The sequence below is a fragment of the Neovison vison genome, chromosome 13, assembly GCF_020171115.1.
Source record: "Neovison vison isolate M4711 chromosome 13, ASM_NN_V1, whole genome shotgun sequence".
In the NCBI taxonomy this organism is placed as follows: domain Eukaryota; kingdom Metazoa; phylum Chordata; class Mammalia; order Carnivora; family Mustelidae; genus Neogale; species Neogale vison.
Genome location: NC_058103.1, coordinates 105,732,892 through 105,756,061, shown reverse-complemented (window position 1 = coordinate 105,756,061; position 23,170 = coordinate 105,732,892). Strand labels below are relative to the sequence as shown.

Here is a 23,170-nt window from a genome sequence, read left to right as displayed (position 1 = left end):
GCTCCGGCTGCCTGATGTCACACAAATCTCTTTCCTGGAGGAATTATTTTTCTGAAAAAGCCTTTGACTGTTAAATAATTTGGGATTCAGGCAATTGTTTTTCTCTGTGGTAGTGTCCTGACATAGACCACTTAGGGACATAAAGGCGCCATTGACTCCCTGAGTAGTGAAAAGACACACTGGACTCAGACAAAGCTCCAGTGCTAGAATCTGGTGTTTTGGGTTGGTTTTGTTCCCTTCTTCCCAACCCCTCAATTATTTCCCCACACCAAACAGGAAAACCTAGGTCAACAATTACTAGCTGCTTAAGCTTCTGAACTGGTCCTGGGAGAGGGCCCAGGGGAAGAAGGTACAGTACCAGATCAGCAGGGTCCCATATTGCGACTTGGTTTCAATGACATGGCTAGGAATGCCTGCTTTTATAAAGTACACAGACGAGCTGGAGATTATACAGGAACAGAGGGCTTGTCCTCTCTACCTCTCTAATCCTACCAAAAGGGTGTGTATGAAACAGAAATCATAAGCTAAACCTTAGAAATGACTGCATATCAATTACCACTGTTAGTTCTCTTCTAAATCACTTACACTACATTGTGTAACACTACTAAGGATGTTTACTATAAAAGGAAAAAAAATCTAAATTTACTTTATGAAAGAAGTATTCAGAATTTCACTCACAGGTCACAGTCAAATTTCCAAAAGGTCAATCCCATAATTTAGTGCCTAGAATAAAGGGAAGCCTAAGTGCAAACATCCATAAAACATAAGAGCAAAGCAGGATCTTCAGTTTGCCAGTGTATCTGCTGCTTTTACTGAGACAATGAGAAAAAACATACCTGCATGCACATAGAGAGTTCATAAAATATGGAAATGAGCAAGTAATATAGCAGTTTTAAATTTAACGTTAATTTCCTAAATAATTTCAGAAAGTTGGAGATGGCCTATACAATTACCAAGGCTCTAAAAAGCACATCCTGGTATGAGTGGGATTCTAATTAATTAGATTCTAATTTATTTTTTAAAGATTTCTTTACTTGATTTTCAGTAGAGAAATTGTGCGCACGCATGAGTGGGAGGGGCAGAGGGAGAGAGAATCTAAAGCAGACTCCATGCCAATGTGAGGCTGGGTTCGATCTCATGACCCTGAGATTACCACCTGAGCAGAAACCAAGAGTTGGCCGCTTAACCAACTGCACCGCCCAGGCACCCCAATTAATTAATCAATGTTTTTAAGGTTTTATTTTTAAGTAATCTCTACACACAATGTGGGGCTCTAACTCACGACCCGAAGATCAAGAGTTGCATGCTCCACTGACTGAGTCAGCCAGGTGCCCTGGATTCTTATCTAGATTGTGTGTAGAAATGAGAAGCACATGTTGAATATAAACAGCCCACACAAACAGAAGATATTGTTCTAAAGATCAGGTGGGTTTTTTTTTTCCCCCCCCCAAAGTAATCTCTATACCCAGTGTGGGGTTCAAACTCATGACCCAGAGATTAAGAGCTGCATGCACCACTGACTAAACCAGCCAGGGACCCTTAGATCAGGTCTTTTTTTTTTTTAAATAAAGATTTTATTTATTTCTTTTGTCAGAGAGCAAGTGAACGCACAAGCAGAGGAAGTGGCAGGCAGAGGGAAAAGCCCGATGTATGACTTGATCCCAGGACCCTAGGATCATGACCCGAGCTGAAGGCAGATTCTTAACTGACTGAGCCACCCGGGTGTCCCCCACAGATCACGTCTTGAACATGAATATGCTTTAAGTAGCTGGTTTCTTGGCATCAACATGACTAAGAATCTAGACTATGGTGCCAGGGAATGAAAGCTAATCACCTGAGTGATTTGTATTTAAATAAATCTGATCTATGGAAAATTTAAATTACTATTAAGGGTTGAATTCTGTCCCTTTAAAAAGATAAGTTTAAAGTCCTAGGGCCCCAGTTATCTCAGGATGTGACCTTATTTGGAAACAGGCTCTTTACAGAAGTAAAGTGAAAATGAGGTCAGAGGGCATAGGCCCTAATTCAATGTGACTGGAGTCCCTATAAAGAGAAATGTGGACAGAGATAGACAAATATAGAGGTAAGACTATGTGAAGACACCAGGGAGAATGCCATGTGACAATGAAGGCTGAGATTAGAATGATACATCTATAGGCCAAGGAATGCCTGAGGCTCCCAGAAGCTGGGGAGAGGCATGGAACAATCTTCCCTAGTGCCTTCAGAGGGAGGATGGCCTTGCTGACACCATGATTTCAGACTTCTGGCCTTCAGAATTCTGAGTATATTCCTGTTGTTTTAACTCACCCTATTTGTAGTACTTTATTACAGTAGCCCTAGGAAACTAATATACTTCCTCCCTCTCCTGGTTTATTAAGCATCATTTTTATTTATTTTTTTTTAAACATCATTTTTATTGAAATTTTTATTAAAATATTAAAACAATCAGTATTATTTACTTATAATTTTTCTTATTCTACCAAGGATAAAGCAGGTAATAACTAGCTTAAAAATCAATGTGCTTACAGAATATTTAAAATATTACAGAGGCAAAAAGTAATCCTGTACATGCAATCCAAAGTGCTAGTCGAGGCTCTACCACGGGCCATACTGTGACCTGACAGGAACGCTGCATTTCACCTACTGGTTGCCAGTTTCCTCTACTATTGGATGAGGAAACTGTGAAAGATGCTCATAAACATCCTACAAGTCCAACAGTCTAGGAAAAGTCAAAGTCAACAGTTCAATGACAAATCTTTTGGCATAAAATCTAATTATACTTTATAAATTCCTCTTCCTAGTTTAGAACAGAAAAAGGGTTGATTTTATTTTCCTCTTAAGCATACAAACACAATCCCTGTTTAGGAGGAAAAGCTCTGTAAAGCCTCATTTTTCAGGGACTATATACAGAACAAGGAAAGTTGAGGCCTGTTGCTCTCTGCGAATAGCTTTTACAAGCTTGGAACATGGGAAGGCTATCCAGAAAATCCAAGTTCTGTCCAGAGTTAAGCATTGTGCTTTCTGAAAATCTAACTTCCCCCAAATATGACCAAAATTCAGCTTGGGTCCTTTCGTTTTTATCTATCAAAGAGAGATGCAGACTTACATACTTCGTTAGGCTATCGAGGGATAAATGATACATAACAAGAATTCCACACTTATGGGGGGGGGAAACAAATTCAGTACTCTCAGACTTTAGAACATATGTTTTAGGATGTGTAAATGGAATTTATGATTTCAAAAAGAGTAAAACCATCTCATCAACTCTTTGGGAAAAAGCCATGTTTCGGTTTTTAAAAAAAGATTCTGGGGTACCTGGCTGGCTTAGTCAGTGGAACATGTAACCCTTGATCTCAGAGTTGCAGGTTCAAGCCCCATGTTGGGTATAGAGATTACTTAAAAATAAAATCTTTGGGGGCGCCTGGGTGGCTCAGTGGGTTAAGCCGCTGCCTTCGGCTCAGGTCATGATCTCAGGGTCCTGGGATCGAGTCCCACATCGGGCTCTCTGCTCAGCGGGGAGCCTGCTTCCTCCTCTCTCTCTCTGCCTGCCTCTCTGCCTACTTGTGACTTCTCTCTGTCAAATAAATAAATAAAATCTTTAAAAAATAAATAAATAAATAAAATCTTTGGGGCCTGTGGGTGGCTCGGTAGGTTAAGAGATGGACTTTTGACTTTAGCTCAGGTCATGCTCTAAGGATGGTGAGACCCATGTTGGGCTCTGCACTGGGTGTGCAGTCTGCTTAAGATACTCCCTCCTTCTCTAGCTCTACCCCCCACCCCCAGTTTCCTCTGCTCATGTTTGTTCTAAAGAAAAGAAAATAAAAAATAAAAATAAAATACAATCTTTTAAAAAGAATTCTAATAGTATTTAATGTCTCTGACTTTCCTCCCCTCCAAAGCCGAGAAAAGCCTAATAAAATAGCAAGGAGTATAATCTTACAGGAAAGATAATGATGAAGCACTTCATATCGGCTAATTCAGCTCTAGAGTCAACTGTGTAGAAATTAGCTAGCTATGCTTTCCTTGGCCACACCCTAACATCAGAAGGAATCCCAAGTACACTCACCTATTTTCTCAGGATCAGTTATACCAACTGTCAAATCAAATTGGTCTTCCTGTTCTTCTTCCTCTAGCTTTTTAAAGAGAAGATAAACCATTAGAGTTAATACATGAAAAAGGCTATTAATTTTATCCTGCATTTATTTTGTATCAATATAACAACATCAAGCTATATTCTTCTATACATCAATGTTCAACTCTGTCCCTTCCCAACAATCCCAATGTATCAACTTCCACAACTTTAAGCCTGTTCAAAGGTCTTTGTTACATCTATTTGCTTATAACATTATTTTGATCATAATGCATAATTACTAGAATTTGCAAGACCTGCCTCTGTTGGGCTAAGGAAGGAATGAGGAAAGACTACACTCTTGAATATGGGAGCTTCAGACACTAAGTATCATTAGTGTTCATTGAAAGCCTCTGTGCTATCCTTTGGGCTATCCTCTGCCCAAGAAAGAGGTATTGGATTGTGGCTGTCCATTAATCATAAAGGTCTTCAAAAGTCACAAATATTTTCTCAAGGTTCATACTCAACTGAACCTTACACTGGCAGCACAGTCCTAAAAATACAAAAGAAACAAGACCAAAGGCACAAATTCTCACCTCTTCATAACTTGGTTGGGATTTAGAAGAATTTATAGCTTCCTGTGGAGGAAGAGAAATGAGTGTTTTGGCTGGCACCTTCTTCTGATTATTTTGTGTGCTGTCCAGGGAGAGCTCTACTGTGGCATCTAAAAAGAAGTAGATATTCTACAATGAAGATCAATAATGGGTCTTTGATGGCTAAATTTCAATTCTATAGTTAAGAGACAAAAACAAGAGCAACCACTCTTTTTTTTTTTTTTTTTAAATTCTTTTCATGCCCACAGTGGCTGGGCTGCGGGGGTTAGGGATAGGGGTTAGGGTTAAGGGTTAGGGGATAGGGTTCAAGAGCAACCACTCTTAATACTTAACACATTTTCAAACTGAGAGCAAGAGTCGAGAAATCTCACCCAAGTGAACTGAACAAGAGAAAGTAAGAAATTTTTACATGGATAAAGGGAAAGATGATAAGAGATGCATTCTTCTTCTTCCTTTTAAAGATTTTATTTATAATTTGACCAAGAGAGCATATGCACAAGCAGGGGGAACAGGAGGCAGAGGAACAAGCAGGCTCCCCACTGAGCAGGGAGCCCAATGCGGGGCTTGATCCCAGGACTCTGGGATCATGACCCAAGCTGAACAGATGCTTAACCCACCAAGCCACCCAGGTGCCGGGCGGGAAGTGTCCTTCTAGCATAGGCTTGATGGAACAATCTCTCCCATTTCCAAATACAATTACTTGGCTATCCTCTCCTACCTAAAATTTAGGCAATAACCAGTTATTAAGCAAAAAGCCTACAAAGTCAATGTACCAATTTATTTTACTCTTGGGAATATTCCAAATCTTATATAAACTATTTATTCCTATTACAATTGTTTGGAAAAGAAAAGTAAGTTTCAGCTAGAGGCAGCAGGCACAATGATAGCAAAAAATCACATCAAAGGAAGTTAGGAAAACTGGTAAGCTAGTAAAAACAGCCCCAACATACAAACATAGTAACACTCGGGGTAAGGCACTATTAGCCACACCTGAGGATGGCAATGTAGTTTTAGCAGTTTAGTAATTGTTTACAATTATAATTTTAGACCATCTTGCAAAGTTTTTATAAAAAAAGACTTTGACAGAGAGAAGGAGCGAGAGAGAGGGAGAAAGCACAAGGAAGGGGAGGACCAGGGAGGAGAGGGAGAAGCAGGCTCCCCACTAAGCAGGGAGCCTGATGCTGCACTTGATACCGGGACCCTGGGATCATGACCTGAGCCGAAGTCAGATGTTTAACCAACTGAACCACCCAGGTGCCCCTATGATTATGTTTGATACAGGCTGTCCAAAGGGGATAAAAAGATATTGTGATATCTGAAAATCTTTCTAATAAAAAGGTTTTTTTTTTAAAAAAAGATTTTATTTATTTATTTGACAGAGAGACCACAAGTAGGCAGAGAGGCAGGCAGAGAGAGAGGGGGAAGCAGGCTCCCTGCTGAGCAGAGAGCCCGATGTGGGGCTCGATCCCAGGACCCTGAGATCATGACCGGAGCCGAAGGCAGCGGCTTAACCCACTGAGCCACCCAGGCGCCCTGCCATTTCATTCTTGAACAAATTTGTGATTGCCTTCTGAAGTATCCAGTTTTTCTCTACTGCTATCATTTTATATAATTCCACTAGATCGGTCTTCTTAAAACATTTACCCTTATCACTTTCTTTCTTTCTTTTTTTTTTTTTTTTTAAGATTTTATTTATTTGACAGAGAAATCACAAGTAGGCAGACAGGCAGGCAGAGAGAGAGGGGGAAGCAGGCTCGCCGCTGAGCAAAAAGCCCAATGTGGGGCTTGATTTCAGGACCCTGGGATCATGACCTGAGCCGAAGGCAGAGGCTTTAACCTACTGAGCCACCCAGGAGCCCCATACCCTTATCACTTTCTTAATTCAAAACTGCCAATGGCTCTTAGTTGACAGCAGAATGAAAATTCAAACTGTAATTATTATTGACGTCTAAAGTCCCCTAAACTACATTTCAAGTCTTACTTCCATGCCTTCTCTCAGAATTCCCTACTCTGGCCCACCTAGTTTACTGAACGGCCTTCAAATGTACCTTGCATCCCCTGCCCCACCATCTGTAAATTTTCTCCTTTTCTCCTACATAAATCCTTCTTCTAGGAAGTCTTCCAAGGGCACTCAACCAGTTTCTCAATCTGCTCCCCCTGCTAGTGCTCTAACAAGTCAATAAATAAAAAAATCTAAAATGTTAAAATAATTAAAAATTATTGGGCCCAAAATGTTAATAGTGCCAAGGTTAAGAAACCTCACTTCATACTAGTCTTCTCCAAACTGCAAGATGTAGCTCATTGGTGAACTGTGAAAACAATTCAATTGGATGCAAACAGCTTTTAAAAAACAGGGAGAAACAATAGGACGTTTCAGATTGTATTGAAATAAAGGTAAGTCACTTAATAAAATTTCTGTTTCAATTTTATATAAGTATGCATATATTTTGGACTATGACACAAAATGTAATTCTCACTGTAAGTCTTGATCATAAGGCTAGCCACTACTTTAGTCTGATCTCAAGCGAAGATGTGAGACTTAGTATTTCTAGCATTGTTCTTGCCACATTTACATTGTTTAGTAGCCTAACTCTATCTGTATGTTTAGGTCTTTTTCCTTAACCTTCTTGATGGCAGGGGCTACTTTCTACATGATTTGAAATCTCCCACGATTGTATCCTTACGAGCTATGTTTCCAATAGAAACTTTGCTTGTTTAGTTCAGTGACTTAGAAGACTCCTAGTTTGTTTTTTTTTTTTTTTAAAGATTTATTTATTTATTTGACAGACAGAGATCACAAGTAGGCAGAGAGGCAGGCAGAGAGAGAGAGAGAGAGAGAGAGAGAGAGGAAGAAGCAAGCTCCCCGCTAAGCACAGAGTCCCAGGACTCTGGGATCATGACCTGAGCCGAAGGCAGAGGCTTTAAACCACTGAGCCACCCAGGCGCCCCCTAGGATAGGTTTTGAGTCCATACTTGCCTGCAAAGAGATCCTGGGGCTCTTGGTCTTGTTCCTCATGGATCCCATTTTCTTTGGAGCCACTGTTGATGGGAAGGGAAGCGATTCTCTTTGGAGACTGGGGCTTACTCTGTAAATGAAGAGATAATATGACTAAAACAGTACTTTTTTTTAAAAAAAGATTTTATTTATTTATTTGACAGACAGAGATCAAAAGTAGGCAGAAAGGCAAGCAGAGAGGGGGAAGCAGGCTCCCCGCAAAGCAGAAAGCCCGATGTGGGGGCTCGATCCCAGGATCCCAAGATCATGACCTGAGCCGAAGGCAGAGGCTTTAACCCACTGAGCCACCCAGGTGCCCTAAAACAGTACGTTTAAAAACAAACTCATAAAGTGACTTTTAATGCGTTCCTCAGTTGTACCCACGGGTGTTTAGCAGCAAATCATCATTAGTGATCTAAGTGCTGCCCAAGTAATCACAGAGCTAAAATAAACTCATACATTCCAGAGTTAATTTCTAACACCATAACCTTGCTGAAATGCCCTACCCCAAAGCAGGTGATACTGACATGGCTATGTGTACACACAGAAAATTTTCTAAAGAACCTGTCCAAATGCATTTCCCCTTCTCACTTGATGACCTTTATTCTTTCAAACGCTGATGGGGCACATTCTAGTGACCAGGACACCACACTAGGGTGCAGAATTCAAGCTCTGATCCTGGCTTACTGTATGGCCTTGGCTAAACTGTTCACAGAAACGCAGTTGTGCAGGTATTACTGGCCCCCTGACAGGCAAAAAAAGGTGTAACACTTTACATCTAATGCTGTTCACAAATATGTTTTTATCCCTAACTTACACAGATACAATTTTTTCTTTTCTTTTTTTTTTAATATTTCATTTATTTATTTGACAGAGAAAGAGAGAGAGATCACAAGTAGGCAGAGAGGCAGACAGAGAGAGAGAGGGATGCAGGCCCCCTGCCGAGCAGAAAGCCAGATGTGGAACTTGATCCCATGACCCCGGGATCATGACCTGAGCTGAAGGCAGAGGTTTAACCCACTGAGCCACCCAGGCACCCCTCTTTTTTTTTTTTTTAAAGATTTTATTTATTTATTTGACAGAGATCACAAGTAGGCAGAGAAGCAGGCAGAGAGAGAAAGGAGGAAGCAGGCTCCCTGCTTCGGGGAGCAGAGCCCGATGCAGGGCTCGATCCCAGAACCCTGGGATCATGACCTGAGCCAAAGGCAGAGGCTTTAACCCACTGTGCCACCCAGGCGCCCCCACAGACACAATTTTCAACCACGCCCATGCCAGGCTAGCAGAATAAAAACCAGTCATGCTTAGCCTAATGGGCACATGGTAAAAATAGTCAGTTGATGGCCTTCATCAAAAGCTCAGTGATCACCCACAAACAAGTGTTGGGTGGGGCGCTAGACCGGTACCAGAATGAACAAAGCTGGATTGTATAGAACATGAACAAAATGCTGGGAATCTGGCTTCAAAAGCCATGGTGTAGTGTTGCAGGGTTTTGAAGTCAAACCCCAAGGCCAAATCAGTTAAATGACCTGACTTAAGGAATCTTTTATGAAACATTTCCTTAGCAAATCTGAGGGACTTTGTTCCTCAGAAACAGGCCTTTCTGACCCAACAAAACAAAATAAAATGACAGATCTGTTGCGTATTCTGAATTTGCCAGGCAAACAGCTCCATCCCAATACTGGGGCCATCCTCAGGGAAAGAAACTGCTACCAATATGTACGATTTATATTAATAAGCAACGCTCCTACCAAAACTTTTCCATGCTAATAAAGCTTAATGAGTAAGTATTTTAATACTTAAATATATATGCTTAAATGTTATACCAACTCAGAGACAGTGATCCTGTTTTCTAGGTGCTTCCACAATCTTCATCAACAAAGTTACTATAGAGATAAATACAACAAATAATAGAACAAAATTAAAACTCACAGTTCCCTTTTGCCTCATATATTGTCAACTACCTTCTTACAACCCTGTGATCAAGAGTCATGTGCTTTACTGACTGAGCCAGCCAGGTACCCCGAATCTTTCTTTTTAAAAAATCTGTGCCAGGGGGCGCCTGGGTGGCTCAGTGGGTTAAAGCCTCTGCCTTCGGCTCGGGTCATGATCCCAGGGTCCTGGGATGGAGCCCCGCATTGGGCTCTCTGCTCTGCGGGGAGCCTGCTTCCCCCTCTCTCTGTGCCTGCCTCTCTGCCTACTTGTGATCTCTGTCTGTCAAATAAATAAATAAAATATTAAAAAAAAAATCTGTGCCAGGTTGACAAGTCTGAAAAGTCTTGCTTCCACATGTTTACTGGCCATTGAACCTCTGTGACTTGTCTTCTTGATGTCCTCTGCCCATTTTTCTAAGTCAACACTTAGATGTACACTTTTCTTACATAAGTGTATCTAAGTTTACCTAAGTTTCTTACATAACCCTTTCTAGGGCATATTGTATAGTACCCCTCCCCAACTTTATCTCTTTTCACATCTGTTTTATTTTGGACCTTACGAAATTTATTTTCAGATGAGTAATTTGGATTGGTATTGGACAAGCTAAGCTTATTTCTTTAGGCTGGGAAGTACTCAGCACACAATTAAGTCTTGGAGGCATACTATTCTCAAGTTCTACTTAAAATCAGATTCAGTAAAAGCTAAGAACTTTTTTTTGGTAAAGACTTTCATTTAGGGGCGCCTGGGTGGCTCAATCCTTGGGCGTCTGCCTTTGGCTCAGGTCATGATCCCAGGGTCCTGGGATCCAGCCCTGCATGGGGCTCCCTGCTCGGTGGGGAGCCTGCTTCTCCCTCTCCCTCTCCCACTCTCCCTGCTTGTGTTCCCTCTCTCGCTGTCCCTCTATTAAATAAATAAAATCTTTTAAAAAAATAAAGATTTTTATTTGAGAGTGATCACAGAGGGAAAGGAAGAAGCAGACTCACCACTGAGCAGGAAGCGTGATGTGAGGCTTGATCCCAGGACCACAAGACTATGACCTGAGTCAAAGCCCATCTCTGATTGAGGCACCTAGGCACCGTTGAAAACTACTTTTACATATAAGAAACAGACAAAGTATTCTTCCTTCCCTGTTAATCTTTAGATTAACAGAACTGTTAATAGAAAACAAGTCTTCCATGAGACTATAGAGTTTATAATAATAGCTTATCAAAATAAATATCTATCTGGGCTTTATAACACATTTCATATGTTTTGCCCCAGATTTAAAAGTCTAATCTTTAATCATTATTACTGATTTATACTAAAAAGCTAATTTGGGGGCACCTGGGCAGCTCAGTTGGTTAAGCATCTGACCCTTGATCTCACTTCAAGTCTTGATCTCAGGGTTGAGAGTTCAAGGCCCATGCTGGGCTCCATGCTAGGTATGACAGCTACTTAAAAAAAAGTAAGTAAAAAATAAATAAACAGCTAATTTAAAATCAACAGCTAAATTTCAGGAAGGACTCATTCTGAGGGAAGGGAAGAGGCACACAGACTATACTGAGCTGCAAACTCAATACTAAAAATAACCTTGCTTATAATTCACATTTTAAAAATCTCTGAATCACCAGGACATCCCAAAACTATCCCTCTATTAAGGGGAGCTAAATTTCTAGGCAACAGATAAAACTATTTTCTATGATGAAAATGGTGTGTTTGTGATGTAGTTAGTAAAGCAAATTACAGCCCTGCCCCCTTTTCTGAAATAAAGGAGATACACTTTCTTCAGTGAGAGAATCCTAGGCTAAGATACCCAACCGTTGCTGACTCCTTTTGGCTGTTAATTCTAGCAGGTGGTTCCACTGATAAGCCTACTTAAAAGTTCAAGTATTTCTCTTTAGAATTAGAAGGCACACAGACAGCCAAATCTACCTCTCAGAGAGGCCCTAGGAAGAGCTACAGCAAGAGAGCACTTTTGTTAAGAGCAAAGAGGTATTCCTCACCAATTAGCAGCCTCAAACCACGAGGCCAGGCCATTAACACAATATTCTTAGCTCAGGGAAGGACAGACTTGGGTCTGCTCTCCCTCATAGCTAACAGAGCCATTGTCTTGAAAAGTACAGCTATGATTCTGCATCACTTCCCTTTAGGTCACTGAGCGGTGATTCTTCCTTAAGTTGCTCAACTGCTCTATGCTGAATCCTTGCATTCTTCAAGGGACCTCGAAAGACAAGTACCGTTAAAATTCTCAACTGCATTTAGAGGGCGAATCCAAATTAAAAGCTATGATAAAACTGTGCTTCTGGAGAACTAGAGTACTCATCTTCTAGTGAAAAATTAATGTAACTTAGTAAGGCAAGATATAGCTACACAATTGTGTGATCATACCAATGTAACAAGGCAAGGACAATTAGGAAAAAGTCATGCCCAGAAGTTATACCTAGATAACAGGGCAGTCACAAAGTCTTTAAAAATCACCCTGGCAGACTCTGGCATGGAATACTGTTCTTTTTTTTTTTTTTTTTTTTAAAGATTTTATTTATTTATTTGACAGAGAGAGATCACAAGCAGAGAGGCAGGCAGAGAGGGAGATAGAGGGAAGCAGGCTCCCCGCTGAGCAGAGAGCCCGATGAGGAACTCGAACCCAGGACCCCGAGATCATGACCCAAGCCGAAGGCTTAACCCACTGAGCCACCCAGGCGCCCCTGGAATACTCTTCTATTTGCCATGTTATTTCTATAGATGAATAAACTAAGTGGAGTGGTGTATTCGTTTTCTATCATCACTGCAACACAAAATTATCACAAATTTAACAGTTTAAACAATGCAAATGTATTATAGTTCTGTAGAAGTCAATACAGGTCTCACTGGGCTAAAATCAAGGTGTCAACCACAGTTATATTCCTTTGTGGAGGTACTATGGAAGAATCTGTTGCTTTGATCTTCTAGCTTCTAAAAGCAATCCACATTTCTTGGCTCATGGCCTGCTTCCTCCATCTTCAAAACCAACAATGTTACATCTCTCTTTGCCTTTCTTCTGCGGGTACTCATTTCCACAGCCACTCTCTGACACTCTTCAGTCTTCTATTTTTTTTTTTTTTAAAGATTTATATATTTATTTATTTGACGGGGGGGGGATCACAAGTAGGCATAGAGGCAGGCAGAGAGAAAAGGGGGAAGCAGGATCCCAGCTGAGTAGAGAGCCCGATGTGGGCCTCGATCCCAGGACCCTGAGACCATGACCTGAGCTGAAGGCAGAGGCTTTAACCCACTGAGTCACCCAGGTGCCCCCAGTCTTCTATTTTTAAAGGATCCTTGTGATTATATTGGGTTCATTCAGATAACCCAGGCTAATTTCTCTGCTAATCTTAATTCCATCTTCAACCTTAATCCTTCTTTGCTTTGTAACCTAATAGATCCACAGCTTCTGGGATTAGGAGGTGGACATCTTAGGGAGAGGGCAATTATTTTACTTACCACAGGTAGTGACTCCACTCTCACATGCCACTGCCACATTTCAAAAATGGCACAGATGCACTAAAAGCTTCTGGACTTGGGAGAATGGAATTTAGTGTCCATTAAATTTGGTAATAGTGTGCATCTTACTCTACAAACTGGTTAAATATTCAGTTAACCCAAAGGACTTCACAATTTTACCCCCCTTCACAGCTAAAGGAGTTTAAGTAGGGGTTCTTATCCTGGGATCAGGAGATGTCTAGAACTTAGATAGAATAAAATTACAATTTCATTTTCACTAATTTCTGAGATTCAGCATTTTCTTCAATTAAAAGATAGGTCAAAAACCACAACAGTAATTAGCAGTATTTGACACTATAATGGAAATTAGATATTTTTATTTGATATCACAATAGTTACAGTTCTCAAAATATCATTTATGGTCATCTGTATTTTTAAAAAATTATGGTAGTTATTTAACTATCCCTACATCTTAATATGTAAAGCATTAAAAAGCACATGTTGCAAACATAAAATTGTTTTAATGTTTTGCTAACTGCATTTCTATGTAATTGGTTTCCTTGTAACCTTATTTATTTTATACACGTAAAAACATTCTGAGAATGGATCCATAAGGTTCACTGGACTGTTAATGGGTCCACAACACAAAAAGGTAAAGAACCTTTAAGCTATTCCCTCTAAGACTAATGAAAATAGAAAAGGGGAATCTGGGAGGGTGGGGAAAATGAGAGACTCAAAGTGACAGTGCATACTATGGTCTACCAAAATTTAGCTGTAATCTACTGAATTTTATGGTGTAATTTCCCTACTAAACTTTTTGGGTTTCAAACTAATATAACTTAGAAGGCCCAGAAAACTGCAGAAGGATCAGAGTCCGAACGAGTGTATTAACTTCCATTTTGAAAAAGCAAAACCCGTTTAAATCTGCTCTGAAAGCAGAATGAAGCCCCAGCTATTCACTTAACTAAGCAAGAGAATAAGCCAGAAAAGTTGAGCAACAGGCTTTTCCTGGAGATCAGATACTTATGGCTACTTGCTCTAGCAACTATCAACTACTCATGATTTATTTATGCCAACAGTTACTCAAGACAGCAGAGAAGATTTGAGGACCAAGAGAGAAGTTAGAGTATTCTTTTTCCTCTCTCCCCTCCCAAACAAACAAATCACAAATGGCTAGGTCATCAGAACTACCCCAACACCTGAATAAGCAAAGAGCAGAACTCCCTGCAGAAACCAGAAATCTGACTGCGACCTTTACTGCTTCTCCCATAAGCCCCAAAGTATAATTTTATTTATTTATTTATTTTTAAATTTTTTAAAAAAATTTATTTGACAGAGATCGCAAGTTGGCAGAGAGGCAGGCAGAGAGAGAGGGGGAAGCAGGCTCCCCACTGAGCAGAGAGCCCGACATGGGGCTCGATCCCAGGATCCTGGGATCATGACCTAAGCCGAAGGCAGAGGCCTTAACCCACTGAGCCACCCAGGCGCCCCCCCCACCCTGCCCAAAGTATAATTTTAAATAAATTTTAAGTTTTTTTTCTATTTTATTGTATTTATTTGAGAGTGAGAGACAGAGAACGAGCGAGCATGAGCGGGGTGAGAAGCAGAGGGAGAAGTAGGCTCTCTGCTGAGCAGGGAGCCCTACATGGATGGGGCTTGATCCTGAACTCCAGGTTCATGACCTGAGCCGAAGGCAGACGCTTTACCGACTGAGCCACTGCCCCTGAAGTTGAGTTCTTGTTAGTCATCTTTAAAAGTCTTTTCTCATTCCTCTACCTCCAAAAGTGCTTTGTAACTACTTTTGTTAGTTTTCCTGCATAATCCTAAAGCTAGGTTACCTGCTAGCACAATTCTATGATCAAGAAATTAATGATTCTATGTGCTTCAAGAAAATCTAAACTTTTTAGAACTGAAACTTGTTTACAATTGGAGCTGAGCATTAAAGTGAATCTTTGGTGTTTTGCTGACTTTTTCAAGAACATATGTATCAGACCTTTGTGAAAAATGAGGAAATTCAACTACCATCTTTTTTTTTTTTTTAAGATTTTATTTACTCATTTGACAGAGAGAGATCACAAGTAGGCAGAGAGGCAGGCAGAGAGAGAGAGAGGAGGAAGCAGGCTCCCTGCTGAGCAGAGAGCCCAATGCGGGACTCAATCCCAGGACCCTGGGATCATGACCTGAGCCGAAGGCAGCGGCTTAACCCACTGAGCCACCCAGGTGCCCCTCAACTACCATCTTTTTAAAGATTTTATTTATTAGAGAGAGAGACTGAGCAGGCCTGCTAGCAAGAGTGTTCAGGGGGGAAGGGTGGAGGGAAGAAGGGGCAGAAGGCAAAGGAGCCACACTCAATACAGGGCTTGATCCCAGGACCCTGAGATGATGACCTGAGCCAAAAGCATTTAACTGACTGTGCCACCCAGGGACCAACTACTAATCATTTAGTAGTTAGATCTGACCACCTAATGTGGTATTAGCTCCAAAAACAAGTGTTTGAGAAAATATGCCTACAGAAAATACTACACATTAGAGGAACATAATAAATTATCCATGACTAACTATCCAATGACACCATTAACTAAAGACATTAAGCAGTAAACTGTTGTTTAACTATATTGTTACCTAGATTAACTCTCTAAGTCTATTTAAGAATTGAGAAGAGGGGGTGCCTGGGTGGCTCACTTGGTTAAGCATCTGCTTCAGCTCAGGTCATGATCTCCGGATCCTGTGATTGGGCCTGGATCTGGCTCCCTGCTCAGCGGGGAGTCTGCTTCTCCCTCTGTCCCTCCCCACAACGCCTGTGTGCGTTCTCTCTCTCTCAAATAAGTAATAGTTTAAAAAAAAAAAAGACTAGAGAAGGGATATTATAAAAAACTTAATGAGGACATGTTATTTACTTGGGAACAGTCACCACAGATTTTGCAGAACAGAATTAAAAATATTAGCCAGCTTTATAAACTATCAACCTCTTTAGGCCTTTAATAAAATTACCACACTCTGTCCAGATCTAAAGAAGTTTTCCTATAAGCACAGAAAAGGAAATAAACTGGTCCTGGGATTGAAAAAGAGTACAAATGAAAAATAGTAGGGAAATTCCTCAAAAAATTAAAAATAGAACGAACTATGATATGATCCAGCAACCCCTCTTCTGTGTGTGTACCTAAAAGAACTGAAGAAGGGTCTCAAAAGATATTTACACACCTGTGTTCACAGCAGCACTATTCACAAGAGCCAAGAGGTAGAAGCAACCCAAATGTCCATTGAGGAATGAATGGGTAAATAAAATGTGGCACATACAATGGAATATTATGCAACTTTAAAATATTTTTTAAAGATTTTATTTATTTATTTGACAGAGCTCACAAGTAGGCAGAGAGGCAGGCAGAGAGGCAGAGAGGGAAGCAGGCTCCCTGCTGAGCAGAGAGCCCAATGTGGGGCTCGATCCCAGGACCCTGGGATCATGACCTGAGCTGAAGGCAGAGGCTTAACCCAGTGAGCCACCCAGGTGCCCCTATTATGCAACTTTAAAAAGGAAGGAAATTCTGTTGAATAGTGGAACATGGATGAACTCTTGAGGGTATTAGGTTAAGTGAAATAAGCCAGATACAAAAGGACAAATACTGCATGATCCCACCTACATGAGGTCATCTAAACTAGTCAAGTTCACAGAAACAGAAAGTAGAATGGTGGTTACCAGGGGCTTAGGAGTGGAGGGAAAGAAGAACTGTTATTTAATGGGTACTGAATTTCAGAATTGCGAAATGAAAAAGTTCTGGAGATCTGTTGCAAAATATGAGTATACTTAACACTACTGAACAGTAAAATTTAAAAGGTTTATGATGGTAAATTTTGTTGTATGTTTCATACCACAATAAAGAAAACCTGATTTATTCTCCCTCAGGATACATATTATATTGATTACAGATGTAGGCTGGATTTTAAAAATAACATGTCCTTTCCTGTCTAAATGTTAATACATAACCTACCTTTATATAATTCCCTTTATATATAAGTCTATAAAACACTGTCAATCAGAAGCCTCTTGCTATCCGTGACTTCTGAATACCAATAAAAGTTATGTTATTCTTTTGATTTAAACATCAATGAGACTATGTAAATAAGTCTTTATTAATCAAAGACTAAGTGTTCAATACATGACTTTTGAAGTCTCCTGCTATTTCTTTAGTCTATTTTTTACTTTTATTTATTTATTTATTTGTTTATTTTTTAAGATTTTATTGATTGATTGATTTGACAGACAGAGATCACAAGTAGGCAGAGAGGCAGGCAGAGAGAGAGGAGGAAGCAGTCTCCCTGCCGAGCAGAGAGCCTGATGTGGGGCTCGATCCCAGGATCCTGGGATCGTGACCTGAGCCGAAGGCAGAGGCTTTAACCCACTGAGCCACCCAGGCGCCCCAACTTTTATTTATTTTTAATTTAAGTGGTCTCCATGCTGGGCATGGAGCCCAAAGCAAGGCTTGAACTCGCAACCCTGAGATCAAGAGTTGAACACTTAACCAACTAAGCCACCCAGGCGCCCCCCCCTTTATGTTTTCTAGCCATTTCTGTAATTCTTAGAGTTTCAATTCAAGATTAAGAGTAGTGGGAAAAAACTCTAATTGGTCTGATAGATCACTGGAAGTAGTAGTTACCAGATTTGGCCAAAATCTGAAGTGAGGTTATCATTTATCTATTCCCTCCTTCCTCTTAGCATTAGAAAGGCCTCTGCAGGGGCGCTTGGGTGGCTCAGTGGGTTAAAGCCTCTGCCTTCAGCTCAGGTCATGATCCCAGGATCCTGGAATTGAGCCCCCGCATCAGGCTCTCTTCTTGGCAGGGAGCCTGCTTCCTCCTCTCTCTCTCTGCCTGCCTCTCTGCCTACTTGTGATCTCTGTCAAATGAATTAATAAAATCTTAAAAAAAAAAAAAAAACCACCCTGCATTAAAAAAAAAAAAAAGGCCTCTGCAGTTCTTTCATTTAGAGGGCATATCTACTTGTGGTCCTGGCATACTGCTAAAAAGAGATGGGCATATTAGAATTCCTGGGAGGGCAAATAATGAACTTGCTTCAACTCTATCATTCAGTGTTAGAAGTTTGCAAGTAAGACCACTGAAGTCAAATGAGGCACAGAAATATGTATGCCATTCAGTCTTATTAATGTAATTTTAAGATTTAGGAGGGCCAAAAAAATGGCTCTCTCATTTAATTAAGGAGAAAAATTAATCCTATCCTAGAACTAAGAAAGTTTTAACTAAAAAGCTGTGTATCTAGATTCAGGTTCAGTCAAAATTCAGATAATACTTTTAGAATTGTAACCTTTTTATAGATATGCCCACAAAGTAAGAAGCAGAAAGACGTAAAGTCTTAAGTATTATTAAGAATCATCTTAAGATATTTCCCAGCTGGTTCTCAATCTTATGGCAATGCTTTCAGATTTGTTTTAGACTTAGTAATCCTTTAAATACTCAGATTTGTTTTTAAAATCCTTTGAACTCCAGTCTATCCCTTTTGGGTAACCGGTTTGTTGATTCTGAAATGCCTATCATGGGCTGCTCTTTTGATTATAAATTGTACTTTTATTACTATAGTAACAAAGTCTCTTGGGCCCTAAAAGAGAGCAGATGGGATGATTAACAACAGCAGCTGTTGCATCAATGTCCAGGAAATTACATGCATACCATAAATTTTAAATTTTATATGCCCCAGCTTCCCAATTTTTTAATACCATTCCCTCTACTGCCAACACCCAACAAAACACAATATATGAAGGTAAACTTAGTAAGATGCCACTGAAGTCATTAAGTGCCTTTGATGACTTTTAGTTAAATCAATCTTATTACTAGTTTGATTTTGATAAACTATATTAACCATTTTTAGAGTTAATAAATATAACTTTTCTAACCCATTATTAGATTCCATGGGTTACAGTAATTAGTTTACAATGCTCAACTGTTTCACAAGTGTTTCACTGATATTCAAATTTAATATGCACAATAATGGTGGGCGTAAATGCTATTATTCACATTTTATGGGTGAGGAAACCACACAGAGTAATTAAGTATCTTGCCCAAGTAAAAGAACCTGGGTGGATTTAAATAAGCCTTCAAAGCTGTTGTTCTTATTCTTCAATGTCCTTAAGACACAGAAGCACTGCAATCCCTTATCTTCTCACACTGGCTCACAACTAAAACATTTACTGGAATATAATTTGTATTTAATGGCTTTTAAACAAGAAATTCACAGTTTAACTAGTGAGAAATCTTGGGAGTCTTCGCTTCTTGAAGATTAACATCAGAACAGGCAGCTCAAAAAATGGCTTACAGGTGGCATTTTAGTTTCCCCAGCAACTCAATTTTCCTGGATCAAAATCTAACTAAAAATAATGCTTTCTGTGGTAGAACAAGTTCATTTTGAGTCCTTCCTCCTCCCTTTGGAAATTAAGTAAAGTACTTTCACACAGTCTAATACAAGAGAAGTACCGACGCCTCTGTAAAGTAATCTGATCAAGTCACTGCCTCTTCAACTTCTTTTAGAAACCTCTAGAAAACAACTCCTTGCCCTTTCAGGGCCCTTTTTGGAAAATAAATCCTCATTTGCCCATGTGACTAGTCACTTTCAATGTCAGAGTGTCTATTTTCAGATATTTGGTCTGAATATCTACCATTCCAGTAGCTATTATTTTTTTTAAGTTTTTTTTTTTTTAATTTATTTGTTAGAGAGAGAGAGATATACAGAGCACAAGCACAGGCAGACAGAGTGGCAGGCCAGAGGCAGAGGGAGAAGCAGGCTCCCTGCCGAGCAAGGAGCCCGATGTGGGACTCGATCCCAGGACGCTGGGATCATGACCTGAACCGAAGGCAGCCACTTAACCAACTGAGCCACCCAGGCGTCCCTCCAGTAGCTATTATTAACAGTAGCTCTTCTCCATGACTTATGGGAGAATTACCAAAGGAAAGGACCAAAAATTTGTTTTAAGTGAGATACAGAAAGACTAAATTAATCAGCAAGAGTTATTTCTTAGAATAATAGAGACTTCATTAGACAGTTTAAGCGGTTATATTAGTATCAACAATACTTCTTGAGCTGGGATTATGAATTCAATTCCTGAATACAGTACAGGGAAAATTCTAAAGATGTCACCAAAGAGATTTCCTGGAAACTTAACCTCTGACAGAAATGATACGAGCCTCAACCTCTTTCAGACACATGGCGCATAAAGAATTTACAGCTGTTTTATTTTGTCACTTACTTACTGAATAGCTACTACAAAAAGTATTATCCAAGACCGAATAGTACATAAATTCACAGACCTAGCCCTGTAGAAGTTTTCAAACTGGAACGAACTGTACCAAGTGGTTATGAGTCAGTATTCTTATAAAACAACCCAAAACATCTTCACTGGTTCCAGAACTGATTACTGATTTTCACATTCCATATATAAAGATCAGTTTTTCCCCCAACACCTCTTATTAGAAACCTGGATATTACTAAGGGAAACACCATTTCCTCCTCACGTTTAGAGATTTAATCGCACAGAGGTACTTATGCATTTTAATACATCTCTTTAAAAGGGAAAAGCTTGTCATCTATGTAGTGATTTATCTGGCAGGGCCTTTTTTTCAACCGACTTCTGGCAGGATTTTCCTTAGAGATCAGAGGATATCAGCTTAACGCTTATAAACTAGATCCACAATGGGCCTTTGGTAATTAACGGTAAGTTCTGAGCTAATGAAAGGATTTGTGGGCGGGTCACTGTCCTGAGGGACTCCAGATAAGACTATTTGTCCTAGAAGCAGTAAGGTTAGGGAAAGAAAAGTCTGCATCCCATCTCCTTATCTTGACCTATTAAATCAGGCCGCCAGGAAAAGACCAAAAAACCACCCCCTGGGTCCTTGGGGTCAACACCCGGCAGGGCCAAATGCCGGCCTGGGCGTCTCTTCGCTGTCAAGGACCAGGGTAGAGAAGCCACCACACCCCTCGCTCCTCACCGTCCCCCCAGGGACCTGGGAGTCAGGCCCGTAACATCTTAGCACTCATTAAGAGCGCTCAAGCCACGACTACCGTCACCAACGCAGGGTTTCAACGGGCCCATTCTGCCCAGCTTCCTCGACCCTCCCTTAGCCTCTCTTCCCTTTCGGGGCGCCCGTCCGCCCCGAAGGGTGGGAACTCACGGCCGCCGCGGCGCCGGTGAAAATATCCTCCCCCTCGGTGTCGCTGTCCCCAGCCTCGGGTTCTGACCCTCCGGCCGTCCCCTCCGACTCCGGCTCCAGGCCGGGGAAAGGCGGAGGGAATCTTTCCGAAGCGCTACATCCACCACCACCCGACGCCATCTTCCTCCACCCGCGGCGGAAGCCGCAACAACAACTTTATAGAGAGATAGCGCCGCGAGCAAAACGTTCCAGATGAACGAGGAGTGGGATCGTCGTGACCAACCCCGCGGGACGCACGGGGCGGGGGTTCAGGGGCGGAGCCTGGACACTGGGGGCGGGGAGGGGCGGCCCCAAACTCCTACCCAACAAATCCGAACCCGACATTCGGACGCTGAGATCTTAACCAAGGGGGAGAGTGGGGCGGAAAAGGAGGAGCTAGCTGGGTAGAGAATGCTCAGATTCCTAAGGCCCTTTGTGTTCTGGATAGCGGTAGCCGACAGCCTTCGTAAGATGTTCGAAATGAAGGAGTTTGAAAACTTCTCTACATGCCACCTACCTCTGTCAAGCACAGAGCTCTCTTTGAGATTCAGTAAATATTTTTGATTGCGGTCTCTCAACAGGCGGCAGTAGTTTCACCATTTATTCTTCCGGCAGCGTTTAGTTAATTCATTCAAGAAATATATATTGAACATCTACTGTGTGCCTGGCACCCTACTATGCGTTTGAAATACAGAAATAAGCTCCTGACCCACTAGGCACTTGAGGGAGACAGACGTGTAAATGAACACATTCAATGTGTTCAGTGCTGTAATGTGCTCTGGGAGCTCAGTGAGAGGGTATCAGTTATGTTTGGAGATGCAGGGAGGCCTCACAGGAGATGAGACCTAAATGCTCTAAATTCGGTTACAAGGAAGTTAAAGTTATCCTCTTCATTGCTGTGGAGTGGAGTGGAATAGATGGCAGGGAAATTCTTAAACTCTGAACACAATTTTCCTGGGACCCAAACTACTCACCTGTCTGGTGAGCCGAAAATCTAAATCAGCCAGACAATAAGCAAAGGTTTAAAGATAAACGGGATATGTTAGCATAGGGTAATTCTGCACAATGACCCTGACTTTCTTTTCAATAGAGAAGAGATGACATTTGGTATCAAGTCTGACAAAAGGTTTGTTTCTAATTGCAAATTCTTCAACATCAGGGATTAGTTCCCTCACAGGTCTATGAGCTGTGTGAGGGCTGGGGCCACCTCCTACCTTTGCATTCTCAGTGCCTATACACCAAGTCTGGCAAAGTGGGTGGCCAATAAAAGTTCGAAGCTTGGAGGGAGGGAGGGATAAAACTAACATCATCAACCTTGTTCCTGGCATTCATCACTGGTTCGAACATGAGAGGACTTAAGACATTCTTTTTAGGATGAGGATTTCCAGTATGTCACTACTGGATATCCTGGGCACGAGGAAAGCTCTTTCGTTGTTGGTTGTCTCTGAAGGCGACTGACAGAAATACGCAGCTAGTAGTGAGGAAAGGTGCTGGCCTGAGAGCCTCTGAGGCGAGGAAAATCAAAAAACCCTCCCCTCCCCGCGACGCCTAACCAACCTCAGTAGACTCCCAAGACGTTCCGTTTCACGGCTACGGAAACTCACTTCCGGCGTAACTAGGAAGTAAGAAACTGGCTGGAAGGGGCTACCTCAGAGATATAACAGTAGACTATCCTTTCATACGCTCCTCCAGCAAAACAAATCAAGATCTCCTTTCCCCTACCTCTTCAGGATTCATTTTCATCTTATCGAGGGCGCTGAATGAGGCAAACAGTGGCGGGTAACAGACCGTTACCTACCGGCTCTTACCCGACATAGACTACAAAGACCAGAATACATCTCCTTGTTCCATTCGTCCCAGCACGCAATGCGCCTCACGTGCTGGAAGGAATTTTTTTTTTCTTCTTGTCCCGCCGAA

At 41.2% G+C, this 23,170-nt stretch overlaps 1 protein-coding gene across 3 annotated transcripts in view; it reads right to left on the bottom strand.

Moving 5' to 3' along the window:
• The window catches only part of SNX1 (sorting nexin 1), a 36,195-nt gene extending 13,089 nt beyond the window's left edge, over window positions 1-23,106 (bottom strand). Inside the window, exons 1-4 of one of the 3 annotated variants that reach the window (XM_044231576.1) lie at window positions 23,062-23,106; window positions 7,661-7,769; window positions 4,666-4,793; window positions 4,067-4,133 (exon numbers count right to left, since the gene is read on the bottom strand). In XM_044231576.1, the coding sequence (XP_044087511.1) occupies window positions 4,067-4,133; window positions 4,666-4,793; window positions 7,661-7,769; window positions 23,062-23,091 (334 nt within the window). In that variant the 5' untranslated portion in view covers window positions 23,092-23,106. Of the gene's footprint in view, window positions 1-4,066; window positions 4,134-4,665; window positions 4,794-7,660; window positions 7,770-21,235; window positions 21,453-22,975; window positions 23,012-23,061 lie in introns of those variants that run through there. The other 2 variants (XM_044231577.1, XM_044231574.1) reach the window with 2 other exon arrangements.
• Between the last annotated feature and the right edge of the window lie 64 nt (window positions 23,107-23,170).